Raw genomic sequence first — 19,268 nt, 5'->3', positions numbered from 1 at the left:
GTCATGGCAAAATGGCTCAAGATACATATTTGCCACAGGGTTTTAAATACACGTTAGCAGTTTGTGGGAAAACAGCTTGCCGAACATTTGAATGAAATCAACTCACCCTACAGACTCTGCGAGAGGTTTGGTAGAATTTTCAGACACAAACACGTGACAGGCAAATCTCTGATCCGCCGGGTGTTTTGTAATGAAGCCGAAATACCTGCAGAGAGAGCACAGAAGATTATCACTAGTTATTATCATTCCGTGATTAGTTTTTACAGTAATTGTTTCATTCTAGTAAAACAATTGTTTTATTCTGATGTATTATTGTTGTACAATAATGTATTGTATTGTCTATGATGCTTTTGTTGTTGTCATTTCCTGGCTGAACGCCGTGGTTGCTTTACTCACTTGCTGTTTTTGGGGTGATAGCCGCAGAATGAGACATTTTTTAACTGGAAGAAGTGACTGCACTCGTTACTCTGTAAATAGGACACAGAAAAAGAGGTAGATGTAGGTAGGTAATCTGTAATTATTATCAAGGGCACTGTTTCACACCTTTTCTGGAGTTGAAACAATCAATTAGTCAATCAATAGAAAACTATTCTGCTATTTATATATAGAATTGATTGGTGAACATTCTGTGATGTCTGTCTTATGTTGTCGGTTTTCATTTTACGCGCTCGTGACACACATACATAAAAGTCTGATAAAAATAAAAGCAAGTTTTCATTTAACAATCATTAAACAAAAAAAATTGCCTTAATGGTCTTCTTTCAAAAGTCAAGTATGACTACAGCTGTCTTTTAAACGTAGTCTAGAAAATAAATACAACGCTTGTTTCTGAAATAATGAGAGATATCAAACTATAAAAGACAGAATGGAAATATTTAAAAGAGAACTCAACCTATTAAACAGCAGTGTTCATTGGTGGCCACATGGGGGCATCATGTCCTAATATTTCCAGATGGACTCTGGTGTGAATGTGGGCTTTTATGTGGGCATAAGATGGACAACGGGACAATAAGTGTCATACCCTGTCACAAGCATAATAATCCTCTTGAACTGCAAGCTTGATGCCTTTCACGCTGATCTCCAGGATGCAGGACGAGGGTGGGTTGTACTTAACCGTCATTCTTCTGTTGGTGGCAATCTGCAAAACAAGTGGAAAACATGATTGTACAAACACTTGCTATGTACATTCAAGCTGTAACCAGGTCTATACTAGATAAAAGCAATGCTGAAGTTTTAACTAAGTGTCTTATAGGACAGCGTCTTCACTGCATGTTTGAGATACTGGAAGTAAAAATAGATTCTTCATTTTCTCATCACATCAGCCGATGTATTTGTGGTTTTTACTGTATCTCTCCCTAATGCTGCTTTACTATTCTAGTCAAATACTCTAGGTATCCAAACATACAAGTGTACACTTGCACTTTACACAACACAGGTCTTGTACCTTCTGCATAGCAGCACACAGAACATCATTTCCTTTGTGATAGGGCACTTGGACTGAGCCAAGGAACTTTAGCCGGTATCTGTCCATCCATTCACTGGTCTTCACTGCACAGCAGAGAAACACATCACATTAATATGGCATGGGAGGTGTCAGCATATATATTTTTCAAATAAGTACAGTACCTGTTCTTTACATGACTTTTTAATCCGTACCCGAGTGGTACATCTATCCTATCATCAGACCCCTGTTCAATAGTGTTTAAAATACAGCTACAATACCTATTGAGTATTGAGTTTACGTACTTCTGCCACCTCTGAGTACAAGAACAGACGAGCTCTGTTACTTCAGCCTGTTTACTAACACATTCACAGTCAGCCCTCTCTCCACTGAATCATCATGGGAATGCCACTACCTTTGTAGCTCTCGGTATCCTTGGTCACCTCTATGGCGTAGTAAGCTGGGAAAATCCCACGAGCTCCAGTTCGCATGTTGTAGCCCTCGTACCAGTAATCCTCTGCCTGGACTTCCACCAGCAACGGATCATCCACCTCTAGCTCCAACTCGTCGTCGTGCCGAGGGACAAACCTGACACAGACAATTTTAGTCTTACTAAATTGTACTTTTGTGAAGCGCTAGTGTTTTAGTAAAATACTATTCTTTTATTGGGCCTTACAGTATTATTTTATTGCTGATATCTTTGTGAATTGTCTCCTTAGGGATCTTTAAAGTCTTGACTTATCTGGCTGAGGGAACTGATTCAGTGTAACTGAACAGTTGTTTCAGCTGGCGATGATTAACAGACTTCTCTATCTTCAGTAAAGTCAAGTGACCTGGATAACCTCAGACTGATCTACTTGACTACTTTAACTTCTGATATCAGTTCAATTGTCGTCTTATCTCATCAGGCCTCAGCCCTGATCCACACACCTCTCAAATGACAGGTGGTCCGTTTTATATGTTACTCTAATGCCAGTTTGCAAATTGAATATGTTCCAAAACCGGTAACTAATTGTTTTTAAGTTGACTATCATGGACCCTGGAGTTTATTCTTGTGTGACAGGGTTTTCATATATTTTCATGAAGGCATATAACAACAACAACAATATAAATAATAATAATAATAATAATAATAATAATAATAATAATAATAATAATAATAATAATAATAATAATAATAATTATTATTATTATTATTATTATTATTATTATTATTATTATTATAATGAAAATGCATCTGTTAAAACTTAAAGAAAACATGAAACAGTGATATACAGCAGTTAACTAGCCTGGTGTTAGCTGGGCATTATTATAAGAGAAACATAGTAGTGAGCTTTCAGCTATGCATGGATAATGTCTCACAACATCACATGATGATACTTCTATTCACATGACTGCATTTGTCTTTCTTTACCCCCCCTCCCCCTCCTCCTCCCCCTCCTCCCCTATATACAGTACATTCATCAGTCTGAGGGCTACAACAGCAGTTATCGCCTAACTCTATGCTGCCAACTGGAGTGTGACTGACTGAGGAAATGTGTAGAAACAAATATAAAACTGGAAAAGAAAAATGGTTGATGGAGACGAGCATGTTAAAGGAAAACTCTGTTGTTCTGACTGTCACTGCTGTGTTTGGGGAATGACTGCTCTGTGTAAAGTCAAAAAAGGGCAAAGAAATACATGATCATAGCATTGCATACAAAACATAATGAGTCACTTAAACAAATGTTGAGCTAAACGAACAAACACAAGCTTGTTTGTGAAGTATTAAGTATTCAGTACTAAGCACCTAATTCATTGATGCATTCATAAGTTTGTCCTCACCTGTAAACAGCTCTGTGGCTCTGGTCCTTCTCCTCTCCATTTATGATGCATGAGTATAATCCAAAGGACTCTGCACCTTGAGGTCCAAGTTAAAAGAAAACAGATTAGGGAATTACACTCAAATGGAGAAAGAAAACTGAGTGTGCTGGCAAAAAGATTAATGACAGACTTCCAGTGCCGACAAAGATGTTCTGTACTGACAGACAAAAAGCTATTAGGGGACATTGTGTTTATTTCAAAGCCCATGTGCATTCTTCCGAACTTATGAATCGCTCTTTATTAGGTGTGAAACAGATTTGCAGTGTGTACAGTGTACTACTACTCAGATCAACTGCAGTGGTGTCTCTAACCAGTCTGTAAAACACATGGACGGCATCCAAGAAGGAGATGCTATTAGAGGAATGACCACAAATACATTAGAGACTAATAACTCATTCTCTTTTACATGAGACCTCCTTTATGTCCAGTACTGCTGACTGCACACACTGCAGTGGGGGTCAGTTTAAGACTGGAGATATTTCCCATTGTTTTCCCACAGCATCAGCGATCCTAATTAGCGCAAATCGCAGTGCTGCATTACAGCACATTCCTTGGTCTGTTTTCTTTTCCATGTGGAAACCACAGAGATATAGTTTTATTAAACACACTTTATTGGTTCAAACTTGATGAAAGAACACATTTCATTCTATGTATCTCAAATTTTTAGACTCATACTGTTAAAGCTCTTAGATAATTGACAGGTGTTCTCTGTGAGAAACCTTCCAGAAGTGTAAAGGTCTTAGATTTGTAGATCAGATAAGTTTCCTGGATGTCGAGGTAGGATTGACCCTTAAGGCTTGGATGTAGGCCTCCACTGTGTGTGTTAAAGTGAAAGTCCACAGATATGTAGGTCATAACTACATGTGACTATTAGTGTCTTTTTCTTTTTCTTTGGTTTTGTTTAACCTCAGGTGATGTTGTTGATGTGAATCAGCATCACCTGGGACTGAAGTCCACTAAATGAACAAAAACTAAATCCGGTTTTGGAGTTAAAAAGGCCTGAGTTTAAGTTATGGGTATCGTAGGATGTCTACTGAGGAGTAAATCTAAATTGGCAGAGAACTGCTAATAACACATCTCCTACAGTCCTGTTTGAAAAAACAGGATGACTGCAACTGTTTTAATATTCATAAAATGAGTCGGCACATTTGTGTGAATGGTTTCAAGGCAAAGTCTGGAAACTGCAAGCTGTTTTTGGCTCAGTGTCGCTCCACCCAGGAGGCCATTTAGCATGCTGCTGTCAGGATGCTGCAGACAATCAACAAAAAACTGCAGCTTTGACAAACTGAGCTGGGTTTTATGACCTTAATCAATATAACCTTTAAGTAGACCACAGTGTGTATCTTTAGTCTGATAAAAATATGCTGTATTTTCATAGTACTCGTGTCTTTGCCTTCACTTGCATACATGACATCACTACAAAAATAAAACTACAGTAACAATGCTGTGCAAAAATAAGCAAAGACTTTAAGCACTTTTAACATTCAACAACAGGTGATTCTAACTCACTGCTGTTGACTGATTGAAGGTCACATTATCCCAGTTTAACCAGTAATGTTGATGAAGGTCTGTGCTGTACAGGAATATTCCAGTTCCTGAGTGTTTTCTCTTTAAGCCTTTACCACCATGCTGCCAATTCGGCTAGACAATAACTCACTGGTTTGTCACTGTATGTTTATAAGAAATCACACAGCACAGCCTGCAGCGATGATGCACTTCCTGGATGTTTCACACATGCATTCAGAAGGAAATTTTAAATTTGAGATTAAGAGACGTCTTCTGAAAATGTTAATCAAGTCAAAGAAACAGGGGTGGGCGAAGAAATGTTGCTGTGATGTTTCTGTGAAATGCAAAATACTGACATGAGAACATGCTGTGACATCACACTGCATTAAGGCAGTAACCCCTCTCTGTTTCTATTTTAATTTCATAATTATGACTGAAAAGCAAAAATGACCAAACTGCAGAGAATATTATCACCAAAACAAAACTATGTTCCCGCACCGCAACTCTTAACATGTGACATTCACGTCTGGTGTGAATGTTTTATCTTCATGTGCTCACGTTTCATTATATAACTAATGTTTAATGCACACAAATACAAAAGGTTTGTCTGTCCTTAACATGACATAGCTTACTGCTGCAGAAAAGCATTATCATGGTACAGACTTACTGGAGGAGCGAGAGCGTCCATTCATGAAGACGTTGAGGAACTTCTTGGAGAAGTGCAGGTCTGCCTCTGGGGTGGAGTCTTCGGACAGACAAGCTGTGGCTTCTCTCCTCACTCCTCCTATCCGAGCCCCGTCCTCTTCCTCGTCGTCTTCCTCCTCAAACTCCTCCCCGATGGCGGACTCATAGGGCGAAGAGACGCAGTTGTCATAGACGGTAGCAGAGTCACTGTCGTCACTGTAGCCTTGGTAACACTGCCGGAGACTGACCAGTTCCAGCTGAGCGTGCTCATCCACGACCAGTGTGTATTTGACAGAGTCATATGAAAGGCCACTGGCTTCTGAGCTCATGGAAGTCCTAACGGGAGCTGCTCTGCTGCTGCGGCCATCGCCCTTAGCTCCCCTGTTCCTTATCCTTCCATCCATTATTATCCTGTCCACATCCTCATCCTCCCCACAATAGCTTTCATCTGTGGCGTCCACATACTCCACCGACGACCCGGCTCTCAGCATGGCCCCAGCTCCTGTTCCCGCCCCCTTCAGACTCAGGTCCAGCACGACGGAGGAGCGTGCTGAGACAGCCGCACTGGGTGGTGTGATGAGGGACTCTACACAGGAAGCATATGAAGGTGGGGGGACATAGACCTCTTCCTCCTCAAAGATGGAGGGGTTTGTCCGGTCTGGGAGTGGCTGATAAGGTGGGGGGCCCTCTGTGTCGGAGCTAATGGACATGCGGCCCTGTTCAGTCTGCTGTGAGAGGAGAGGCCGGTCCTGCACGTTGGATGGTTCCAGAGGGTCAGTGGAACGCTGCACAGGAGTCAGATAGATCTCCTCTGTGGGCTCTAGACGAACGTCTGTGTGGTAGCGGATCCTTTCTCTGTGGTTTCCACCTCCATCCGCCTTGCCTGGCGGATACAGAGGAGCTGGTGTATAGTTCTGTGGCGGCGGTGGCGCTGGAGGCCTCTCCTGAAGCTTGGACCGCGTCGCAGTTGCTGCAGACGAGCCGTGGACGTGCCCAGATGTGTGGCTATGTCTGCAGGGGGCGTCGGTGGAGGTCCCGCGATCTTTGGTCTGTGCTCCCCCACCTTGCACCTTATCCTCGTCACTCAGGCAGCTGTGCTCACGTGGAGGGGAGAGCTCACCTGGAGCGCCAGCAGACGCAAACAACAGCATGGACACGACCACACAAACACACACAAACACACACACACACGCCCAAAGATCAGACACACACACGGTGTAAATATACATCACGCAGCGATGTGGAAAACAAGCAACGAACAGATGCAGAAACAGACATGAAGGCAGACATGGCAGCAAATGCGCAGACAGAGTAAAGTCCAAACAGGAAGAGAGAAAAAGTAGAAATGGTTAGGTAACAATGTCAGGATTACGCAGCCAAATCCTCATTACTCATCAAATTCAGAGTGCAGCCGGGAGAAGGTGATGACGTGTTATGTCATAATCCATTGCCAGGAGAGCCAGGCCTGATATTTTCACCGTGGATGATGCCACACTGACGTTACAGCTAAAGTGCATTCTTATTGAGCGATTACATTTCTGCGTCCATTTTTGTTCCGCTGGCTTTTTTTCTTTTCTTCCAATGACGCTTTTAAACAGACGTTCGCCCTGAAGTCTTTAATGCGTTGCTGATAGTGTAGTGGTAAGATCAGCTCTCTCAATGCAGGAGACCGGGGTTCTGCCTACCAACCTCCAGGAGGGGTCCTTAGGTAAGACCTCCTTCTGCTTACCCGGCCTTTGCCCTGCACCTTGTATCTTACTTGTAGGTCACTTTGGATAAAAGCGTCTGCCACATGACTAAATGTAAATGGTGCTCGTGAGGCCATTAAAAGATTAAATAACTAAATAGTACTTTAATACTCTCAAAAATGATTTAAATCTGAACTCTGTTTTGTGTTTTATGTTTCCACATTTGCTCCTTGTCAGTTTCCATGTTTATTTTAAAATTCTTTAACTTGTTTTAAAGCACTTTATAATCTTGCACCTGCCTCCTTATGTGACAAGCTTCCAGTACATGACCCAGAATAGAATTGAGTTTTTATGCTGACTGAGGTCATTGTCTTTTATGCAGTCAGGTTGTATTCTAATTAATTGTATTGTTTAGTATGATATGTCCATCTCTTTAAAAGAAAATATAGATATTCTTTATTTTTCAGTGTGTTGAACAATAAGAAATCTATTTTTGAAAACAGAGATCAGTCTTTTTGTTAGTAGTAGATCCTGCTCGTTGTATTGAGCAACACTGAATCATCAATGCTGATTGGTTTCCCGATGATTCCAGTGCAGCCTCCACATCATATTGTACAGACAACTGTTTACAATAGTTGTTTCAGACTCTCGGGCAAACGGCATCACTGGCACTGACATCCAATAAAAATCCAGTAATAACTTTGTAGTTCATTTGGACATGGTTTCCCATTTTTATCTGTTACTAAAAGGAGAAAAGCTTCAAATGCAACACAGTAAAAGAAGATAATGTGGGTTTTTGGCTGGTAGTGAGGCAGCCATCCCAGAATGGTGAATGAAGTCTTCCAAGTTGGAAGACGGACTGAATGAACAGGAGAATTCATTTAATTTGGAGATTTGAAAGCAGTTGTCAATAAAAATATAACACATTAATATCACATGTTTTGATGGCATCAGCTGATGGCAAAGACTTTATTTAGTTTCGCCTCCAGATTCCCGGCTAAACATTGTACGCGGCATCGCCACGGCTAGCTCAGAACTTAGCCCAGAGCGCTAATCCAAGTTTAAACGCTGTCCCCAGAGGATCAGACAGACACACAAGCATTCAGACTGGATACATGTCACACGCAACCTGCTGCTGCATTAGTGGCACAAGAATGAATAATATCAGACACAGATTTCAGATGTGCACATCCTGCTTATTGTCTGGGAAAAAAAAAAAAAAAAAAAACCTTTTCACCTGTTTTAAGAGGCGAGGATGAGCCCGAAACCTTCTCCTGCCAACTGTACTTCTTCCCAAACGAGTTGTTGTTCAACGTGTCCTGGAAAAGCAGGAAGAGAAGAAGACGGACGTGGTGAGAAAGACAAGTCGAGGTGGAGGACAGGGAGAAGAAAGACAGAGAAGTTTGGTCACCGAGTTCTGGATCCTGACACTCAGTGTTCCCAACTTTTTGTCTCTCTCTCTCACTTTTCTCACACACACACACACACACACACACACACACAAACCTTTTATTCTGTTGAATGAGCAGGGACTCTTTTGTCTGTGCTCCGTGGTGTGCATTTAAAGGGAACCAGACCTTATACCCAAGCTACTGGGAACTCACACACACAATACAGGCTGTGATTTGGGGACGCTTTTCTAGACGCCACAATACCTTTTCAAGTGCTTTTTGTTCCGTCAGTTTCTATGTTTTAGTGCACTGAACACATTCAGGCACAGTTCAAACACACAGAAGTTCTCCTTTTTTTTTGCCGTGAATGAGAGAAGGAGACGTGCCGAGATGACGAAGGGAGATTTTAACAGATGGAAACAGAACTGGAAAATCCTGTGATAACAAAGTGTCACCCAAAATAAGATCATGTCCTCCTCCTCTGTCCACCCACGACATGACTCACTTCCCATCTACGTATACCAGGCGGAGACAAAACTGTTGCCGTAGTAACAAGTGAATCAGCAGTTGGCAGACAGCAGCGCTGATCTGAGAGGCAAAGGTTTGTTTAACAAAACGTCCACTGCACAGGGCGGCGTGTTTGTTTCCCTCATGCTTTAAATGTAATTTACATATTTGGACGTCTTTCTGTTTTGGCTTAGAGACAACACTTTAAAGTAACGCCAACAAAAATAAACTAAAACTGGTAATAGAATACGATTATTTTGTATTTTATAAGTGTTTATACAGCTTTTAGCCACATGTGTTGGATTTGGATGCAAGGCTAAGTGTAGTTTATAGATATGTATACATTCCAAATCACACACTAATACACACATACAAACACATGCATGTACTTGGCAAAGCCAGATCGGAGATTAGAGTCAGACTCCGATTGAGACTGAAGAATCCCTGCTAACATAGAGGTCTGGCTCTCCGCCTGTTGGATCACTGAGCTCAAGCAGTTTCAGCAGAGACGGTCTAAATAACACCAACAATAACCCCTTTCTTTCTGCTAAGATCCCATTATACTGTACATGTTTTTACACACTTGTTACTCACCTATGCTTTAAAAACATTTTAAGTGTCTGTAATGTAAAGCTTTCTAGGATTTTTCACCATATCTAGCAGAAACTGTAACCAGCATTCAGAGTTGCTTTCGTTCAGCCACAGAACCCTGTCACTTGCTAAATATTGCTGCATGGGCTAAATGTATATTCTGCATTTATACTGATTCACTGACCTGGAAACAGTCCCCCAGTGTGCTGTCTCTCTCTATCTTCCTACAGAATGCAATCAGAGGAACACTGCCTGGAGATAATCAACATTCATTTATCTCTTCTCATTTGAATTTCCTACACTGACAGAGTTTTTACTGGCAGTTCTGTCGGAGCAGGTAGAGAAACAGTGAAGTCTCAATTATAGGCGACAACAAACATTCATCTTTATTGGTTGAAATAAAGATGGATTTTATCTTTGTTGTAATTTTATTTTGGTGATTTGTATTTCAGACGTTGAATTACTATCACTTCATCACAAGAAAAAAGAAGAGGGGAGGGGTCGGGCATAGTGTGTTTTGATGTATCCAATCACAACTGTCATTTTATGCAAGATGTTGATATAGTGACAATAATGACATATTTATTGATTCCTTTGAGAAAACTGGTGTGCAGCTGCCAGTGCACAATATGACCCTACTACAGGGTTTTTGTGTCTTGGCAAGGAAAACGACCCTAATCATAACCCTTGACATTTGTGTTCTTATGTTCCTATTAGCTGTGTAGTTACCTCTCACTCTTATTTGGTCTAAAATAACTTTGTTTACTTTGCATTGCATTTTGCTTCATGCTCATGTGACTATATGTTGGTTCCGTGATGGCATTATATGTGATGCTCTAGATGGTTTCTGGAAACTTGAACCATTTCAAGCTGAAATATTTGAAACCAGGTTTGTTAAGTTTGTACAAATAAAATGAGAAATGTCCCAGGAGACAGGAAGACGTCCTGAGAGGAAAGAGAATTCAGAGCAGTTATTTCCTTTATGCTTTCGAGTTCTGACAGCCTTAACACACACATACACACACAAACACAGGAACAAAGGCACACAAGTGAGTACAGTAATCTTGTTTCCACCTCTTGCAAACTGGGCCCGGAACAAAGAGCAGACAAATATAGTGCTGCTTGGTTGATCATGTTGGCAGGCTGCACTGCGGGGAAGTGTGTGTATGAGCAAATCTCATGGGCGAACTCACTAACCTATACATGCACACAAGCATCAAATGATTCATTTTTGCAATTTTACATTTGTTTTAAGTGTGCAAATGAGTGTTGCAATTTGTTGCACTGAAATCATTATGTAATGTGAAAGGGGTTGCGAACAGTTATCAATTCACCAAATGACCAACTCTGAGGGTCTAAAGAGCATTTTGGCTAGTTTAGGCAAGTAGTTTTGTTTTGTTTGTTTATTACTTTCTCTAATCCTAACCAAAAGGCTTTTCCAGTTGTAGTTTAGTTGAATAAGACAGTGATTTTCAGGAGATCGGGTTGCCCAAGAAGATGTAGATGAATCAACTGTTCTTATACTATACTTTAAAAAATTCGGTGACAAAGTTTTATGGACTGATGAGACAAAGATAAACTTTTACCAAAGTGATGGGGAGAGTGACTGGAGAAAGACCGAATCTGCTCGTGACCCGAAACATACAAGCTTGTCTGTTAAACAGTGGTGGTAACGTCATGGCTTGGGCTGCATCATCTCCACTGATGATGTAAAACAATGAAGGCAGCAGCAACGTTCTGTTTAGTCTCCCTATTTAAAAAAAAAAGATGCAACCAACCCGATTGGGAGATCCTTCATCATGCAGCAAGATAATGACCCAAAACACACTGCCAAATAACTAAGGAGTTCATCAGAGGTGTCTCAAGTGTCTCACACCTGGGTTTGGTCAGTTTTTCAAACTCTACCCGACAGATCATCTCAAACTGAGACAGACAGATTGGGCGGTAAACATCGTTTATATTTATCTTCATGTATCTCCTCAGATGTTTGATGGGGTTTAAATTACACCAATCTTACTTTTTCAGACTTGATACTGATACTTGGTATCGGTAGCAGGGCCCATTTTCCAATACCTAATCTAGCTATTTAGGCAATATCAGGTGATATTCAACATTAATATTGGATCGGTGCATGCCTAGTTCAAATTTGGGCTTCGGCTGGGCAACTCAAATATAATCATATTTTCACAAAGGCCTGATTGAGTGAGTGCTGCTGGATATTTGTCCTTCCGACAGGATCTCTCATCTCTGCAAAGGAAGCTCTATCTTGGTCCAGACACTTGTTACTCAACCAATTACACAGTTTGGCTGGACAGGTAAATCTAAAAAGAGCTTTAGTAGTTACAGAATTATTTCATTTCATAATTATTAAGGCTACTGTGCACCTGGGAGCAGTCAAAGCTTAAGATATGATTTTTTACCCTTGCCTTAAGGTCTACAGCAAAATATTTTCTGTACCAACCCCATACACACACCTAAATTGTGTGTACAGTATGTCCATTTAAAAAAGGAAAATACAGATGAGCTCTGTCGTCAATAGGAGGTGGATGAACACATATGATCTGATGAATAGTCAGTGATCAACACTCACATATGCCTACACTGTCCCTCACACATGAACACACACAGTCACGAGCTCTAGCAGCAATCAAACACAAACAGAGATGGGCACCAAAAAACAAAAAAAACAACCGCTTGACAACTGAGCTATTGTTCAGTCCAGCAAACACATTCTGTCAGAGAAACAATTGTAATGAATCCAGTGGTGATGTCACGCAAGTTGTCCATTCATATTTCCATCTTTAGGCGTCAGATGTCATACAGAATATACAGGAATCCAGACACAGACTGACCATCTTCACTGAAACAATGTTCATCCTCTGCTTCTGTCTGTGATCAATATTTGCTCATCTGTCACAAATGTGTTGGTGTGTGTGTGAGCGGATAAGGTTAATCCAGGCTTTACCTGTGTCCGTGGCACAATCGGAAAGAGGTTAAGGGTCGTGGGTCTCTTGGGACGATAGGTATCCATGGTAACAGTAACTGCAGGATCCTTGATGACAGGTGGGGGTGCGATAGCGGATGCCTTGGAGGACTCTTTGTCACCGCGGTAACCGTCAGCACCGTCTATGAGGTCCAAATGTAGCATCTCTGCCTGAAGCTGGCCGACAGCGCCCAGCTCTGCCTTCCCCGACATGCTATTGGTTCCCCGCCTCACATGGCCCTGCAGGGATTGGAGGAAACACACCGTCAGTCGAGGCAGAAGGGAGAAAGGGAGATAGAGAGAGCTTGTATGTACATGGGCTGAGGAGAGCGAGTTGGCCAATTAGAAGCTGCTCTGTCTTCAGTCTGTAATTCTCTCACTGCCAACTCTGATCTGCTTAAAGCAGAGATCGAGACTCTTCCCAACATTTGCTTTTCTATATAAGAAGTGAGAAATAAGGCTCCCTCAGAGACTCAATTCTGTTGATCACATTACAGCTGAAATCTTAGCTTGTGACAAACACGAGCATCATCTGAGACACAGTAAGAGGCCAGTACATTCTGCTTCACTTACATCCCCATCCCTGCAGCCACACACGCAGACACAACTGCACAGACACACATAGAGAGACCTATAAACATATGGCAACCGCTTCTGTCAGCTGATGTAGATGTTTGACACCAGAGTAACTGATAATCCTATTACACTCTTTGGCTCTGTCTTTGCTTCACGTATAAACAGACACATGTCCAACATTGAAAAAACAGTTGCCTACTGGACATATACACAAATAAGACAACATGTCTTAAATTTGTATAATCACAGTGAAGCACAATCCTAATATATGAACATATTATTACAACAACCTAGTATACACAACTCAGTACGAGTCATGAAGTCAACTCTACAGCTACAGCTATACCAGTTATGATGACAGTACAGTATATTAATTGATCAAACATGTTTACAGAAATAAAAACCAAAGCCAAAATCACGTCATTCAACATGGTTTATAAATGTATTTGAACGTGCAATAACTCCCATGCTGTGAAGAGGGTTTTAACGTGGGTGAGCAGCTGCACACACTGAGCTAACTCACAGTAGATGATTGGAATGGAGGTTAATCCAATTCTGTGGGCTAAATGTTGTCTTCAAGCACATTAGTATGCAGCGAAACACAGATCTCCGATATCCAGTGGTCTCTCTTTCTTCCTTGAGTAAGAACGAGGCTCGTGTGCATTTGAGGGGGGTGGGAGGTTCCTTTTACAACGTGCTAAACAACAACAAAACCTTAGAAGAGGGTCTAAAACACAAAGTGTACATTTACACCACCATTTCTATTTAGGGTCCACTTCTTTCAAGTCTACATTTTGAGACTAAATACTAAGGCAAAAGCTTTTTCATGAGTGTACAAACAGTGAGGAGGAAACCTGTGCACTGTATTCATTTTCTGGGTCTAGAACTGATTTGTAAACGATGTTTAGAGCTACTGCTGTTCTGTTCCATCATGTCCCTCCATTACACATTCTTCTGCCCCATCTTTCCTTGCTTCATGGTCTATTCATCCACCTATAGGAGACCATAGGGAGATGGTTAGATAGATAATCCACCATCCATCAGGTCCATCTGTAAGTAGCCATAAGTTACTCCTTGATCAGATGATTTGTATAAGATGCTGACCTGTTGACTCTCCTCCTTCACTTTGTGTGTTCCATCTTTATTCCCTGTTTGCCTATGTGAGTGTGATCACAGCACAGCCACTCATCCCTCATTGTTGTTTTCTAATTTCTTTCCCTTCTCCTCTTGTTTACATTTTCACCCATCTCAGATCAATATCTGCTAATGCAGTGGGTTTCTACCAGTTCCCTCATGCTCATGACTTGGCCCCTTTAAGGCAGCCCTGGCCTCTGTTGCTAAGAGACAAGGGGCTCAGTGACGATGAGGAGGCTGAGAAAATGCTGCTGCCCCAGAGATGTCACGATGCTTGACTATTGTCCAATCAGAGCAGCTCAAGCAAGGGAATCACACTGCCAACAGATCAAATACGACAACACAATATATATATATATATATATATATATATATATATATATATATACTATTCAGTTTTTCTACTAATTGAGGTTGGTTGTAAAATCAGTAACTGACCCCACCTGGAATCACTACATGTAGCCTGCGTTACGTGGAGCATGATCCTACCTCACAGAGAACTATCATAAACACTGCAGGTTTTACGAGTTCTTTGGCATTTACTCAGTTTCTTTTCCTGGTTTCCACATATGCTGGTTTCATTAACCTTGTTTCTAACAGCAACAGCCACTGTAGCTTTGATAAACACTCCACATACTGGAATTGCAGACAAACATAGCTAGCTGCAGTATCACCTTAAGAACTAATGAAAAAACACTGAGTGTAGCAGTTCCATAGGTGTCTATGGTGAATATCAGCATCAATACCATAAATCAACACAGATGACAGGACAGTGGGAGACAGTCTGAACAGGACCAGAGCCAAACAAGGTTTCCCCTGTCTCAGTTTCATGAAGCAGCATCCTCTCTGTTTTTTCCTGTGGAACGACGTGTGTGTATATGCGTGCACCAACACTGCATGTATTTTCAGCTCTGACACGTGCGGGAGGTGAGAGAAACACTGTTGCCATGGAAATAGTTATCCTTCTCCTCTCGTGTGCTGGACCCTCGCTGTCTCTCACCGACTCTCACTGTTCCTCACTATGTCTCAGCTCTCACTCCACCCCCACCCCCACCTTTTTCTCTCTGTACTTTTTTGCTGTTCCCACGGTGGTGGTTTTTGAAGTTCTATAGTATGGTGCGGTGTGTAAATACAGTGGGTGGTTCGTTGGTCAGTGTGTCTGTGTTCATTAGTCAAACAGTTTCACCAACAAAGTCACCCTCGGCTGTAAACATCCAGAGCTGCGTCGCATTGTCTCCCACAGACGTCAGGTGTATTTGTGGCTGAACAACAAACAGGAAGAGCTCAATCTCGGGCTCAAGTTAATGGTTAATGATTTTGATTATGTTTTATTTGTCACTTCTGAGACCATGAAGTGTTTTGGTTGTGGGAAAGAAGGGCATCTCATCAGGGCCTGTCCTGAAAAGCTGAGGGCAGCTGTGGATGAGGGTAAAGGAGAACAGCAAGAAGTGGGTGAAGACAGGGGTGGGGGTGGACGGACAGGACAACTGATGCTGCTGATAATACAGCAGTCGCAGAAGCGTAGAGGGAATTAAAGGTGTAGGGTGCTGAAAAGCTAAAAACTGAAAGTGTTGTAGCCGAACACGATGCAGGAATAGAAAAGGAAAAACTAAGCTTACGTGGGCAGCTCTCAGGAAAAATCAAGGGCTGTGAAAAACGGTGAAAGGGAGAAACCTGAGGAATCTGAAGGTTGCCGAGTCTGACGTCAGTGAGGATTCTCCTCATGGTACATGTCTGATTATCAAGTGCCTGCAGTGTCGACCGAGGTAACTGTTTCTATCCTGTACAAAAAACAGGAAGGGTGTAAAAACTGAAGTGGTTGTGGAGTCTGTGGTCAGATGAGGAGCAGAGGGGGCTAAAACTGATAAAGAGTTCTACAGAGTGAAGAAACTAGTGTTCAAACTGAGTCAAGAACTTCTTAATGTCTCTAATTTACCATTTTTAATAAAAAGTTAGGAGCGCATTCTGGCACTTTCATAACTCACTGCTGCTTGATGAACGTTTTAGTTCTTTTGGAAGTATTTTAAAACCAGAAAGTCTGACTCCACAAGTCTTAGACCGTGATGGGACTGTGGGATGGTGGAGATTAAACTGTTTTGTCTGCGGTGCACTCTCAATGTCACAAGGGACGCTACCGAACCCATCAAAGATCTAGAGACTGATATTGTGCGAGTACAATGCCTAGTCAAGCCCACAGGAAATAGAAGGCATATTGAAGTCATTAAATCAAAACGAGCAACTCCTGCCAGCTTACTGGGCACCAGAACACAGGGGGCCCTGGTCCAGTCCTGGTCCAGTTATTCAGGTTTTGCTTTGACTGGAAAAGAAAAAAACAAAACAAAACAAAACATAACAAAAAAAGAAAAAAGCCAGAGAAGAAACAGTCTGCAGTTTGTACAGGAGAGAGAAGGAGCCTGCTGACATCATGCAGCGGGCTGTAGAGTTCTACAGGGACCTTTACAGCAGCGAGTACACGCAGACTGAAGACTGTTTTAAAACTTTCCGTGGCATCTGAGGAAGTTAACACGACTCTCTCTGCTAAAGAAAGGAGACCTGCAAAATGTTAAAAACTGGCATCCTGTCTCACGGCTGTGCACAGACTATAAGATCCTGTCTAAAGCTCTGGCCAATCGGCTACGAGAGGTGATCCACAGAGATCAGACCTACTGTGTGCCCAGTAGGTTCATCACTGATAATGTGATTTGAATTATTTTGGAACTCTCTAGACTTTGATCTAATTTCCCTTGTTGAACACCAATACCTCTGCTAAACTCTAGAGAGGTTTGGTCTCATTGCTTTGATCGAGGTTCTGTACCCAGATAATGAGAGAGTGCAGAAGATCAATGGTAGGTTGAGTGCTCCTTAAAGTCAGACAGGGGCATCAGACAGTGCTGCTACCTCTCAGGGATGCAGTCCGCCCTGTCCATAGAACCTTTTTCATGCAAAGTCTCCTGTATTGATAGTTTGTTTCTACCCAACTGCGCTGTAAACTCTATTTTATCATCCTTTGCAGACGATATTGTTCTTGTTAGAACTCTAGAAAATACTGTGAGGCATTTTGGTAAGATATCTTCTGCTAAAGGGAACTGAACAAAAAGGAAGACATTTCTCTCTCTGCTTGTCTCACTTTCTCTGTATATTTTCTGTTCCTCTTAGGATTAATACGATCGGTTCTACATTGTTGATATTTATTGATAGACTTTATCACTAAAGTGTTTTAAAATAAATGAATCATCTATTAATGATTTAAACAAATCAAACATTTGATTTTACACTTTGCATTTGCTCAGTTTCTCTCTAACACACTGTGACAACAGACCTCTAGACAGAATTTTTGTGTAGTACATCAGATGTGAATGGTTTTTCTATCAGTTAAAGTAATTGTCCATTTTATTTGGCTGACATGTGACTTTGTTATAGACCTGAACACAACTAATGATTTCTGATCACATACATTCACCCCTGCACACATGTATGGAGATTTCTCAATCTCTCATATGAACCTCATGGTTCAGGAATTAGCCTTTCCAGATATAACTGTACCGTAACTGTGTGAAAATTAAAATGTCTAGTTAGAGATGTTCTCTTCACAGAAACCTGAAACCAGACTGAATTTGCACCTGTTGAATTTTTTGAATTAGTTTATTATATTGTTGAGGTGTCTTTAGATATATTTATCTAATTATGTATAAATAGACTCTATATTTAAATATATTTAGTAGAATTATGTATAAATAGACTCTATATTTAAATATATTTAGTAGAATTATGTATAAATAGACTTTATATTTAAATATATTTAGTAGAATTATGTATAAATAGACTCTATATTTAGATATATTTTGTGCAATAACAATTTCAATTCAATCTGAAAATGCTAATGTGAATTTAACCGCAACTGACCCGTAATAGTTGTTTCAAATTGATGTGCACTAATTTGGACACATCTCTGACCCATCCCTATAAACCCTCACTGACACACACGCACACACACACACACACACACACGCCCGTCTGTGATGCTCCTTCTATGTGACTGTCCATTATTGATGAGACAAGATGCATCCTGTAACTCCCCTGGGATGATGAGCTCACTGATGAGGTCACCGCTCTCTCGTGTGTTCGTGTGTACATACAGTGAGGGCTCTGCTCAAAGTGCTCACAGTTCACAACCCCTTTCCCACCCAATCTTCTGCAGCTGCACCACCTACTCATCATAAATGTTTAAGCAGGCCTCCATCGAACACTGTGCACTTTTAAATAGATGGCTTAGAGATGAAGCTGTGTCTCAAAGGTCTGTAATGACAGCTGAAATAAGACACTGAAGCAGAAAAGAATTGGCCTGTCTGTTTGACACAGGCATTACATCTCTAAACAATCTGTAAGCCTGAATTTCAAATGGGGGACAAGAGGTGAAAAGCAGAATAAAAAATCTGAAAATAATAATCCTCACAAATTTACGAGTTCCTCAGTAGCACTAAACTGGATAAAATGCCTGTGTTCATGTCAAGTAGATTTTCTTTTTTTTTGCCTGGACTGGAAATGTTGTTTGCTGTTTAATAATGGGCAGCAGGATTTCATGAAGCTGTGGATTTCTACCCAGATACTGCAACAATAAACATAATTTCTACTCACTCCTGAGTCAGGATTAAAAAATAAGCACAAAAAGTTTAGTCATTCATAGTGAAAAAGAAAAAACTAACAAATAACAACTAGCAAAAAAGTTTTCCATAGAGCAGCGCCACAGTATGTTAGGTTCAAAGCACCACCTCGCTCGTCTGAAGTTCTCACAGATTTGTCATACAGACAGGATTACTTTGCCAATCAAGGCTCCATTCTGATATTTGTGAGACCCCTGCAAAGGGATGAGTCATCACTGTCCTACACACACACACACACACACA

At 41.2% G+C, this 19,268-nt stretch overlaps 1 protein-coding gene across 1 annotated transcript in view; it reads right to left on the bottom strand.

The window, feature by feature from the left end:
- The window catches only part of mapk8ip1b (mitogen-activated protein kinase 8 interacting protein 1b), a 34,234-nt gene that overhangs the window by 5,482 nt on the left and 9,484 nt on the right, over window positions 1-19,268 (bottom strand). The window contains exons 3-11 of the mRNA XM_026377828.1: window positions 12,637-12,894; window positions 8,420-8,501; window positions 5,478-6,614; window positions 3,266-3,341; window positions 1,857-2,029; window positions 1,445-1,548; window positions 1,022-1,138; window positions 397-467; window positions 107-205 (exon numbers count right to left, since the gene is read on the bottom strand). Of these exons, the coding sequence (XP_026233613.1) occupies window positions 107-205; window positions 397-467; window positions 1,022-1,138; window positions 1,445-1,548; window positions 1,857-2,029; window positions 3,266-3,341; window positions 5,478-6,614; window positions 8,420-8,501; window positions 12,637-12,894 (2,117 nt within the window). The remainder of the gene's footprint in view (window positions 1-106; window positions 206-396; window positions 468-1,021; window positions 1,139-1,444; window positions 1,549-1,856; window positions 2,030-3,265; window positions 3,342-5,477; window positions 6,615-8,419; window positions 8,502-12,636; window positions 12,895-19,268) is intronic.

The sequence above is a fragment of the Anabas testudineus genome, chromosome 3, assembly GCF_900324465.2.
Source record: "Anabas testudineus chromosome 3, fAnaTes1.2, whole genome shotgun sequence".
Lineage (NCBI taxonomy): Eukaryota > Metazoa > Chordata > Actinopteri > Anabantiformes > Anabantidae > Anabas > Anabas testudineus.
This window is presented reverse-complemented; position numbering and strand designations above follow the sequence as displayed.